This window comes from Amyelois transitella, chromosome 4 (assembly GCF_032362555.1).
Source record: "Amyelois transitella isolate CPQ chromosome 4, ilAmyTran1.1, whole genome shotgun sequence".
Taxonomy (NCBI): domain Eukaryota; kingdom Metazoa; phylum Arthropoda; class Insecta; order Lepidoptera; family Pyralidae; genus Amyelois; species Amyelois transitella.
Window position 1 is genome coordinate 620,992 of NC_083507.1, and position 13,321 is coordinate 634,312.

Consider the following 13,321-nt stretch of genomic DNA (forward strand, 5'->3'; position numbering starts at 1 on the left):
GTTTTTTTGTCAACTAAAAGACACAAGCATAAAATAATAACAATTTTTTTTTCGAAATTTGAATAAAGAAAGTGTGTGCACAAGCATAACTAATTTCTTTTTTAAAAAAAGAAGCTCTAATCAGAACGCCCGAAATATTTCAAATTCGAACTTGGAAATAAACCGTGTTAATTTAAACAGTGTTCCTTTTCCGAAGAACCACATGTCTACGCACCCATAGACAATATAAATGCGTACGGTATTACATTGTTAGTCTGTGTGCGTAGGGGTGTGTGCTGTGAGTGTGTGCGTGCTGTGGGAGCCGGCGCGGTCGTGACATTGGGCGGGCGGATCAGCTGACTGTATCGATCCCACTTCCTCTTTGTCTATGAATTTTTCATGTCGCCACGCCGCCTCTATAATAAGTTTGTTATGACGCCACCTTGTGTTTGACACTTTTGATTTCTATAGTCTTGTTGTTATGTTTTTGGGTCGGGAGTTGGTGTAAGATTTTGGTCGTGAAGAGGGTCTGAATAAAGCAGAAACTATAATAGTTGATAGAGTTATGAAAACATGTATTAATTTTGTAATGTTTTAATTTTATTGAGAATTATAATGCTTAAATATGATCTCTCTTTTTGGCCCCTGTTGTAACAGATATTTGGGGTTTAAAATACTGTATTTCACAAACTGACCGACAGTTACATGACAAGATGAACGAAATCAAACATACATAAAATGTAGGTATTGGTTCCTTAGATCTTTTCCCAGAAATGTCTTCCTTAAAGTCTACAAGCCTAACATACGTGGCCCGAGGAGATCTCACGCACTGAAATATTCATGAGAAGTCATGTAACTGTAATGTATATATCTTCTATATATTAACATAATGTACAATGTACTGTAAGTACATATGACTTGGCCCAAGGGCGGAGTTAGTCCTGTGCAAAGTTGGGAGCTCTGCATTAACTAATTTGAGGCCTTAGTATTAATGAAATAAGGGAAAACAACCGTAGATTGACATAGACAATATTTCTTTTTTGTCACTGGCCAGTAACAATGTATATTTTGTAAGACAGAAAAAAAATACTGCGTTAAACCTATTTAAAAAGAAAGAACACTTTTAACAAGAAATTAGAATACCTATTCAAAATTAGAACGAACTAAGTAACGTAGAAATGGCTGTAAATTGGCTTTTCGTTTTGTATAACTGTTAACTTGTTATTAATATTGTAAGCTGTTGGTCTTTAATAAATAAAATAAATAAAGAAACATAAATATGTGGAATTGCTGAGAGTATTTTTAAGTACCTAACAGATATTAAATTTTTCAAAGCTTTTATTCATTATGTTAAATCTTTTTATCTACTAACAAAAAAAAATAATGATTCTAACAATTAGCTTTTCATTTTGTATAAGAAGATATGAATGCAATTCACATTTTTCAACTCTGGTAGCGAGAAAAAAATACAATGAACTCTTGGGCATAATTCTATATAGAAAAAAAAGAAAACAACATGAAACTATCACATGAAATGCAATTTAGTTGTAAAACGTCTCCGTTTACGGTACGATATCATTCCGGAAATTACATGGTCCCGATATATGTACAGACAGATATACTTACAGCTTACGTATCACATAATTTCCGCTCGGGACCGCCGCTTACCGGGGAAGTTGAACCGGGTTTAGTACCACTCTGGTAGTACTTAAGGATGTACTTGCTTATACTATAGTCTATAGGTCATTTGGCTAAACTTATGCGTCATACAAAAAAAAAATCTTGTTGATTTTGATCACCCAGGTGACCAAAGTGGAATAAACCTTTTTTTTTAATAATCTAATAATCACATACCTACATAACTACATATAATCACGTCTATATCCCTTGCGAGGTCGACAGATAAGAGGCTTCAAAAGACAAAGGCCACGTTCACCTCATGTTCAAGATAGAATCTCTTTCTCTTACTCTGTAATTAACCTCAAAGAGAGAGTGAGCGAATAAGGGAACAGGTCGGAATGGAAGCACTCATCCATTACGTCCTTAATCCTCATTTACGAAATATACGGTTATATGTGAAATAAATATGGGAAAAATTAAGGACGTCCTGGTAAAGGGTCAGGTCAAGAGTAACCGAAACCGCCGAGCTTGCATAAAGAGAGTTATGAATGTGGATGAAGCGAAGGAAGTATGCAGAGATCGTGGCAAGTGGAAAGAGGTAGTCTCTGCCTACCCCTCCGGGAAAGAGGCGTGATTTTATGTATGTATGTGAAATGTTCCAATTCTAAAGTCTCGGTACACGACTCATAAAAAATTGTAACATAAAATTTCTGAACCCACCTACCTAAGCGTTCAATGTGTGTTTATTTGTTGCCAAGCAACTCCTATTCACAGGTAATTGGTTGTAGCCGCCATCCAGCCTATTCAAGCCTAGGGCACCAAAAATATCTAGACTTAGCACGTGTAGGTGTTTCAAAGTATAATTGAAAGTCTGGTCTATTTCCATAATCCTTTTGGTACCCACAGCGGAATTCGGCTTCTGTATGTGATGTAATTTCAAAGTCGCATTTATACCTTTAATTCTTAAAGGTAAAATGCCTAAGCTATCTAATAATATTTGAGGTTAAACTGCTAAATAATCAGCTTAAACAACGAGACTATCAAAAGAAACTTCGATGATATTTATATAGAGTATTATATTTTATAAATAGAGTTAATAATGGTAAAAAATATATCTAATTTTTACAAATTTCAGGAAATTAATTCACCTAGTAACGACTTTATTTTCATTACTTCCAAATTGACATGATTAGTCATATCGATACTGTGGACTCTGTCTACCCTGTTTGGGATATAGAAGTGACTATATATACATATGTTCGTATGTCTAGAAAATTAAAGTAGCGAAAGTCTTCTAGCGACCACAATAATAATAGTTTTACAAGAGATTTCTTATTGATAGATTACAATTATATACGCCTCGTAGCAGATAATTCGGTCGTAGCAGCTCGTAGCGCTTCGTAGCGCTTTCATTTCGTAGCAATCTCGGATAACGTAAAATTCATTTGTTCTCACACCATAATATTGTAAGGGATGAAAATATGGCCGCTACAACGTGAGGTCTGAACTAAGATTCTGGATTTTTTTTTTTTATTTCCATAGATTCCAATTTAGAATTAATTAGTTTGTGACTTTAACTACTTGTTCGCGATTGAATTAAAGGCTGTAAGATACAATGTGTTCATTATTTATATCTAGGTGGTCGTAATAAAACCCTCCATGACACAAAGGACCACGACAGACGGAGGACAATAATCACTGATTCTGCGGGGTAGTCACGACCCTCAAAACAGAAGAGAGAGAGATCTACCTTATAACTATATAAGAAATTAAATTACAAATAATTACCTGTGCTAGGCGCCGTGTATAGATGATGCCTTGCGGTGGGGGCCGGTGCCAACAAGCCGTGCAGGAGCGCTTGCCCCAAGGAGCCCCGGGCTCCAAGCCGCAGCCCCGCGGGCTCCCCGCCGTCCACTGCGACAACAGAAACAATATTGTTACAATTCTGTAGTTTATAAGCAATCAATGATCTTACGGCGAGGGAAGATATCGTGAGTAAATTTTGTGTGCCGTGTGGTTCCCGGCACCAATACAATAATGAATAGGACCACTCCATCACTCATGGATGTTGTAAAAGGCGACTAAGATATAGGCTTGTAAATATAGGATTCTTTTTTTAGGCGATGGGCTAGCAACCTGTCATTATATGAATCTCAACTCTATTATTAAGCCACACAGCTGAACGCGGCCAGTCTTGTTAATACTGTTGGCTCTGTCTACCCTACAAGGGATATAGACGTGACTATATGTATGTATGTATGTAAATAGCACTCGTAAATTAGGCAAATTTATCTGTAATCATGATCCAATATGTTTATTTAAAGGTTCGATTGGCAGAGAATGTCTTATGGCATTAAGTCTACCTGTTGTATATACATATAGTGGAAATGAGAGCGTTAAGGAGTATGATGGGTGTGAAATTGAGTGACCGGATAAGGAACAGCGTAATAAGGGAATGTTGTGATGTGAAAGAAGATGTAGTTACAGGAATAGAAAAGGGTATGTTAAGATGGTTTGTTCATGTGGAGAGGATGAATGAAAGCAGGTTGACTAAGCAGATATACAAGGAGAGTGTGGGGGAAAAGGTCGGAGTGGGAAGGCCTAGACGAACGTATCTTGATCAAATTAAGGACATCCTAGCAAGGGGTCAGGTCAAGAGTACCCGAAACTGCCGAGCTTGCATGAAAAAGAAGTATGAAGAGACCGTGGCAAGTGGAAAGATGTAGTCTATGCCTACTATTCCGGAAAAAAGGCGTGTTTTATGTACGTATGCATGTATGTTGTATAGTTTACATTACATTACAAGTCTCAAACTCAGTGCTAGCTAGCTCAATCTGTGATATATCCAAAGACCTAAGACGGGTAAGTTACAGATTTTAATAACAGTTCCCAAGCGAAAGTTTCTAACGACGAAGCTTTGAAGCTTTTGGCCGTGTCCAAGCCAGCTTGCGATCCGTCGCAAAAGTTCACCTTGCGGAGACGAAGTTGCTATCTCAGCTTTACAAGTTCAATTGACGAGCTTTACTTCATTATTTCATACATACATATAGTCACGTCTATATCCTTGCGGAGTAGACAAAGCCAACAGTCTTGAAAAGGCTGATTGGCCACGTTCTTCACAAAATATAAAAGAAAAATGTGAAATGAAAATAGAAGTTTAGATTTGTCGTAAAAGGCGACTAAGGGATAGGTTTTTTCAACTTGGGATTCTTCTTTTAGGCGACAAACTAGCAACTTGTCACTATTTGAATCTCAATTTAAACATTAAGCCAAACAGCCGAACGTGGCCCATCAGTCTTTTCAAAATTGCCGGCTCTGTCTATCCCGCGAGGGATATAGACGTGACTATATGTGTGTATGTATGTATATATAGTCACATAACAATCCCCCGGTTACCAAAATTACCTGATCGATAGCACTCAATGTATAATCTTAAACCCAGACGGTTTAGTACGGCGACCTTGCCACCCCCTTAATAATTCAAAATCATATTGTCCCTCTCTCGCCCCATTGCGCATGTTTGGCGCAGAGAGCGAGACGGCTAGATTACCATTTCGCTGGTCGAAAAGTCTAGACGGAATGTGAACTCTTTACGGACATGTGATAGTGTTATCACGGGATCTTATGCAAATGAAGGTATGAACACGCGACTAGTTAAAGTATTCCTAAAAGTAAGGTTTAGAAAGGTTCTTGTGGGAATTCTGGGAATAAATTTTGTAATGTGTGGTTCCCGGCACCATTAGAAAAGAAAGAATACGACCACTCCATCTCCTTCCCGTGAATGTCATAAAAGGCGACTAAGGGATAGGCTTATAAACTTGGGATTCTTCTTTCAGGCGACAAACTAGCAACCTGTCATTATTTGAATCTCAATTCCATTATCAAGCCGATTAGCCGAACGTGGCCTATCAGTCTTTCGAGACTGCTGGCTCTGTCTACCCCGCAAGGGATACAGACGCGATGATATGAACGAATGAATAGCGTGACAATCACTATACTAATATTATAAAGCTGAAGAGTTTGTTTGAATGCGCTAATCTCAGGAACTACTGGTTCGAATTGAAAAATTCTTTTTGCGTTTAATATAACATTTATCGAGGAAGGCTTTAGGCTAGGTATACATAACATCACGCTACAACTATAAGGAGCAAAGAAATAATGGAAAATGTGTAAAAAAAAACGGGGAAAATTATTCATCCTTGAAGGCTTCAATGATGCCCAAAATAACTAGGTAGGTACTATAACAGTAAACTTAGTTTTAAGTAATTTATTTGACGTCAACCAATGTTGTGAAACCAAACGTTTTGACAATTATTAAGCGATATGAAGTATCACTACATAGTATAAAACAAAGTCGCTATTTTAGTCTATTTGTCTGTATGCTTAAATCTTTAAAATTACGCAACGGATTTTGATGCGGTTTTTTGTAACAGGTAGAGTGATTCAAGAGGAAGGTTTTTATGTATAATTTTTTCCGAATTTTGCACCCGTGCGAAGCCAGGGCGGGTCGCTAGTCCTATAATAATTAATAAAAAATTTGAATTCGAATTGAACTATTCCACGCGGACGAAGTTGCGGGCACAGCCGGTAACACTATAACTTGAGAACGGTGGGCGATACTTTCAGCGGTATTAGCCGGGGTTAAATCTGCGAGTGGATTACAGTGGTGGGCGGGATGGATTGGATAAGGGCGCGTGCACAGTGTACTGCTGAAAAAAAACCCTTGGAAAAACAAGATTCCGTACCGTACCCTGTAAATTTGCCAAGTTAATTTAATTTTTTTATTTATTTCATTTTTATTTCAAGCATTTGAACTCATACAAATTTTGTTAGTATACATATTACAGTAATTTAAAATCTAGGGTTAGTAATTGCTGCTATAAATTGCTGCTATAATAAAAATGCTAATAACTGACTTAAACTTGACTTTTAGTCAATCCTAGTCCTAATACAAATTTAAAGTTAAGTCAATTAGCATTTTCCTACTAATTAACTTAGGTTTATTTTAGGTCTTATTCACCATCACCGCGCTATCATCTAATAAGACCGTTCCATCTCTTTCCCATGGATATCGTTAAAGGCGACTAAGGGATAGGCTTAAGACCTTGAGATTTTTTTTAAGACCTCATTATTTGAATCTAAACACTGTTATTTTAAGGCCTATCAGTTTTTTCAAGATTATAAAAAGAGTTATAGAGGTGATTATATAAATGAAATTGATGATTCATTGTGAACGCCGGCTTACCAGATAAACGGATGCGCTCAGATGCGGCCTGCATAATGCAATGGATGCTACGAAGTCGGTGCATGCAAACCACTTCGCTATTGCATTTCAGGGGTCGCTGAACTACTATTGTGTCTATGTTTGATAGCCATTTGTCTTTCCTCGTCAAAAAAACTAAGTATTTTTTAAAGTATTTTTTTGCATCTATCTGATTGTGGTTCTGAAATCTTACATTTATTTTTCGCTACTTTCATCGTAACCTTCTCTAAATTGAGGGGTTAAAATACACCCTGTATAAACATAATTATATATATATATATACATACATACATACATACATACATACATATATATATGTATACATATATATACATATGTAGTTCCGACCCGTCTGCGCATCCAATTTGTAAGGCTCATTCTCATTGGCGCTACATCGTAAACACTATATCGTTTGAATGTGTTTTGTTACACAAATTGTTTATTTACCCTTATTCTTTGTTTATGCCATTTTTCTACTGAATTATTAATGCATACGTTCATACATATAATCACGTCTTTATGCGTTACGAGGTAGACAGAGCTAACAATCTTTAAAAACATTGAAAAGCCGTGTTTAGCTGCACGGCTTTTGGCGTTATAATGGAATTGTGATTCAAATAGTGACAGGTTGCCAGCCCATCGCCTGAAAGAAGAATCCCAAGTTTATAAGCCTTTTCCTTGATTGGCGTTTACGATCTGCACGGGAACAGAAGCAGCTGGCACATTGCTATGTTGTTCTTCTTGCACTAGATGCATGTGCTCCTATTCCCTTAGTGACCTTTTACGATAAGTGTGGTAAATTATCATTGGGTAAATTTTTATTTTGATAGTACCCTCGCAATAAGGCCGTAGGTTCAAATAAATCGATACTAGGAATCCAGGTCGTTCGATACAATTCCTTTGGTTTCAGACCGCTGGCTGTCAATTTAGCCTACATTCCATCATTTATATTACGGCCTTAGTTCTACGATATAGTTTTGTTATGTCGAAAAGACCTAGTTTTTTGTAGACTGTACTAATAAATAATGTGTATTTTTAGGTCTGGAACGGTCACCCAACGCGACGTATTCCTTTAAAATTATAACTTAATACATATATAAGTTTCTTTTATTATTTCTTACTATTTAAAAGCGACCTATATTTGTGTCGGTTTTTTTTTAAGTTTTAATTTATTTTTAACTACACTAGTAACCTGTCACTATTTGAATCTCAATTCCATCATGACAATTCACAAGACTGTTGGCTCTATCTACCCCTTAAGGGAAAAATACATGATTATATCTATGTATATATATTATAAGTTATAACACAGTAAATAAGTTCTAACTCAAACTCCTGAATCGAACAAAACAGCAGTGAAAGCGCTGTAATAAGCATTAAAGCGGTGAAGCGCTGTTCATGCATAATCTCCACTCTTACTTTCCTGCATCTGAAATATTAGCATCCATAACTAATGCCGGGTGGGGGGTGGGGGGAGGCGCCCAGGTGAATGCACGCCGCACCCCTTGTTGCAGCTTTATTTCTAAGCTTAGAGTAGCTTTTGCGTGTAGAACGCGCCAAATCGTTGAACACGTCTTTATCGCTTGCAAAAACATTATACCTTAATCAAATCGAGGACGTTCTCGCAAAAGGTCAGGTCAAGAGTACCCGAAACCGACGAGTTGGCATGAAGAGAGTTATGAATGTGAATGAAGCGACAGCAGTATGCATCTTAGCGAGTGAAAGATGAAGTCTCTGCCTAACGTTCCGGGAATGAGGTGTGAGTTAAAGTATGTATGTATATTGTATATACACGCGAGAAATATAAAACCATGTAAGATAGATTAAAACAACAGTCTCGGAAAGTTCTAAGGCCACGGTCAGTGATACTTAATAGGACTTCCGGCACCTCATCGAGATTCATCGTTCAGAGTCATCTTCAACAGATTTCTGGGCTTCTAGAACTATGTCTTAAATGAAAATATCATCACACAGTTTCCGTCTCATTTTATATTTCTTTTACATACACTTTCGTTTTTTGTTTCCACAAATTAGCAACTCATATAAAAGAAGAAGATTACGCGCTTAGCATAAATTAGCAACACTAAGCGTAAAAAATAAAATTCAAATCTATGTCTCCCTTTCAATGCTATGGGTGCCTCAATGACCAAGGACCCTTTTAATGTTTATGCGCTCGCTCTACAAAAGAGAAGCAAGCTACGCTATTGTGTTTTCAGTACAGAATAGTGAAATATGGCAGGAGCAATGCACCTTTTTCGCTTTGAGTACCGTTTGACCTGCAGGCGGAATGTGCTGGATTCATTTGTTTTGTTTCCAGAAGGTTTTAATAAATGTTGGAAAGTTTCGCTGTCTTGTTTGCTTTTAAATACCTTTTTTGTTGTAACATGGACAAAATGTTTTGCTGTGTAATGTTTATTAGTTTAATAATTCTATCTATGTTACAAGGTATAGTTGAGTTCAGCGGATCTTTTACGGTTGTAATGTTTATCATCTACTAGAGGCCGCCCGCGACTTCGTCCGCATAGATACCCTATCAATCCCGCGGGAACTTCGGGATAAAAAGTAGCCTATATGTTGTTCTGGGTCTTCAGCTACCTACATACCAAATTTCATCGTAATCGGTTCAGTAGTTTTTCCGTGAAATAGTAACAAACATCATACCGACATGCTCACAAACTTTCGCATTTATAATACTAGAGGCCGCCCGCGACTTCGTCCGCATGGAAACCCTATCAATCCCGCGGGAACTCTGGGATAAAAAGTAGCCTATGTGTTATTCTGGGTCTTCAGCTACCTACATACCAAATTTCATGGTAATCGGTTCAGTAGTTTTTGCGTGAAAGAGTAACAAACATCCATACAAACTTTCGCCTTTATAATAGTAGTAGGATTAGTAGGATAAAAGGCTTATAATTAAAAAAAAAATAGTTTTTATATTGTTAGAAATATTTTATGCTTTATCTTTGTCTATTGCAAATGACAGTGTGACTTTTGTCGCGAAAAAAAATTTTTTTTTTAGTTTGTACAAGATCCGCAAAATTTCATATCACTCTCAACTGACTGGCAAACTAATAAATAAATATATACGGGACAAATTACACTGAATGAGTTAGCCTCGAAGTAAGTTCGAGATTTGTGTTACGAGATACTAACTCAACGATACTATATTTTATAATAAATAATTATATTTTATTATATAGACTGTTGGCTCTGTCTACCCCGCAAGGGATATAGACGTGATTATATGTATGTATAAAGATAAACATCCAAGATCCAGGCCAATCAGAGGAAGTTCGTTTCTCATCATTCCCTGGCCGGGATTCGAACCCAGGACCTCTGGTGTCACAGACAAGCGCACTACCGCTGCGCCACAGAGGCCGCTAATACTAAATGCGCATGCGCAGAAAAATGTAAACTACATACGAGACATGAAGTTTACATTTTTCTGCGCAAAATAAGTCCCGGTTTATTTTTAATTTGGACACAAAGAGTTGTCATCTGACGGACGCATTCACTTTTTTATTATTAGGATATAATTAAAAGGAGATTTTCAGGATTTATGCCTGAAAGACATTCAGACAGACAGACACATTTTTAATGGCACTTCACAACCATCTCTTTCAAGATATAACGTTTTATTTTTAAGTTTGTAAATATTTAATTTATAAACATTTATTAAAATTATTAAATTTGTTGAACAAGTAAATTTTGTTTGTGATCTTTTGACGTCACAATTAACGATTTGTTAGTGAAGAGAAAACCCGTAAAGGTCCATAATTAAAAAATATAAAAACTATTTTAATAATTAACACTAAGAGATAATAGAAGTTAAGCTGTTTGGTTTAATGACAGAATTGAGAGTCAAATAGTCACAGGTTGCTTGCCCATCGCCTAAAAGAAGAATCCCAAGTTTATAAGCCTATCCCTTAGTCGCCTTTTACGAGAACGAGATGGAGTCCTTTTCTTTTTCTTTATTGATGCCTAAAATCACACTAAAGAAATAACATTTTAAATTAACTACAGATTAATCGATACTTTCATTATTAACTATCGATAAATTGGACATCACAATACGGAAGTTTCTAAGATAACCAATCGAAACACGTTAAAAACCAATTTATTCTACACCTGTATATCGATTCCGTGATTTTATGTCCTCTGACGGTAGATCCGGAAGGCGAGGGTGTGAGATCCATACCAAAGCTGAGAGGAAACATCATGATCCAATGAAAATAATAATAATATCAATGGAGTGATGTCATTTGTGGGAGTGTGGTACAAGTGAGTAAAGACAGCGGCGTAAAATTATTTATTTGAACCATCTTTGACCAGTAAGCAAATATACTTACAAAAAATATGTGCCGTATGGTTCCCGGCACCAATAAAAAAGAGAATAGTAGATACCACTCCATATAGTTTCCATGTATGTCGTAAAAGGCGACTAAGGGATAGGCTTATAAACTTGGGATTCTTCTTTTAGGCGATGGGCTAGCAACCTGTCACTAATCTAAATTGTATCATTAAGCCAATTATTAAAACGAACGTGGTTCTTCAGTCTTTTCAAGACTGTTGATGTAGGTATTACAGAAACTAATAAATAATTAAATAAACGAAGTTTATAACTTGGACCGAAATTTAAGGAAAACCACTAAGTATTTAGATATATGTCGTCGTACAAATGCAAGTGTAGACTCATGGGAAAGCCTGACTCATCGACTATACTCGCCACCCGGCTTCGCCTGCCATTGCCTGTATTGAATACGCCGTAAAAGTTCACTGGTGAATGTTTACGAGGCAATGATTCGGTTATAAGAGGCTTTTTTTTGTATGAGTGATACGCATTTGTTTTGTATGAAAACGTCTGTCTCAATTCCATCGTGATGGATCCTGGAGTCTCCCCAGAGAGGACGCTTTAAGAAAATACATCCATACATACCTATATACAATCACGTCAATATCCCTTGCGGGATAGGCAGAGCCAGCAGTCTTGAAAGAGTGACAGGCAACGTTCAGCTGTTAGGCTTAATTACAGAATTGAAATTCAAATAGATAGATTGAATTGATATTCAAAATCTCTTTCCTATGGATGTCGTAAAAGGTGACTAAGGGACAGGCTTGCAAACTTGGGATTCTTCGTATAGGCGATGGACTAGCGACCTATAACTATTTGAATCTCAATCAAATCAAGCCATACAGATGAAAGCGGCCTTTTAGTCTTTTTAAGACTGTTGGCTCTGTCTACCCTTGGCGTCCATTATTACTCACCACAAAAATAAGCGTTTGAACTTAAAATTAGTCAAAGGAAGCTATCCAGTGGGTTTAAGAGACACGAATTTGAACTTTGTGCGTACAAACATAGATATTATTTAAGACTGGCAGGATTTCAGCAAATCTAGCGAGATGCATGACGTCACAGTGCTACATCCGGGAAGCGATTACTATTTTAAACCCTGACCAGTCTAAGAACCCTGGCCGTGAAGAGAATGCTCTGGTTGGCGGGTCGCGATAAAGTGGACGGTGTATACCTAAATGTGCCATTGTATTGTCTGTCCGTCTAGATGGATTGTATATATTGTTATAATTACTTGCATTGAATACCGAAGTGTTGTGTGTTTTATTCATTAAGTTAATTTTTTTATCATATTTTCTAGTAACAAGAATATATTATTTAGTACAAGAGGTAATTAGTTCTACATTCATTCATGTTTTTTAATGTAGACAATGTGTATTTGTCCACGATGTAGTTATAAGAGATCTATATTTGTAAATTGACGTCTTACGAAAATGCTGCAGTGTAGTTTGTTCCGCCGCTTCTTCTACATATGCGCTTTGGAAGCGGTAGTAGTAATAATTAGATTTAAGTGATGTGACGTCTATAAGTGAAACCTTGTATCCAATTTTGAAAATTAATCTATTCTATTCTATGAGGTCAAAATAAAATAGTCATTTAGTACATACATACATACCTATAATTAAGTTTATATCTCCATCTTGTGTGTAGAGTTAAGAACATACACACTACAATTAATCTACCAATCAATTTGGGGCGAAAAAAAAAATATTTTGTATGTTTGCAACGCGATAACTTGCGAAACGTTTTTCTGATTTGGATCAAATTTAATAAAGTACGTAGTATCTCATCTATCAATAGAATTTTAAGTTCGCAGGGCAACTAAATAGGTCAAGTAGTTATTGAGATATGTATTCATAAATTTGTAAAAATTGAAAATGTTCGCGGCTGACAACTAGTTTATATACATTCAGTCAGAAAAGTATCGGGAATAGATTATTTATTTATGGTTCCAAATTCAAATTTTTGTTTTTTTTGTTGTTGTTAGATTGGCACAACTGTTTTCCATTTTGGCGCGGAGTTTGAGTTGCATCTGTTGTTTACATTAAATACAGTGCTATTTTTAGTTATATCATATCTAGTGTGTATTGCTAATTTCATAATGGATA

At 36.5% G+C, this 13,321-nt stretch overlaps 1 protein-coding gene across 2 annotated transcripts in view; it reads right to left on the reverse strand.

The window, feature by feature from the left end:
• Positions 1-13,321, reverse strand: part of LOC106132928 (ecdysone-induced protein 74EF) — a 217,507-nt gene that overhangs the window by 31,773 nt on the left and 172,413 nt on the right. For both annotated transcript variants that reach the window (XM_013332500.2, XM_013332501.2), the window contains one exon: positions 3,388-3,513. In XM_013332500.2, coding sequence (XP_013187954.1) covers positions 3,388-3,513 — 126 coding nt within the window. The remainder of the gene's footprint in view (positions 1-3,387; positions 3,514-13,321) is intronic.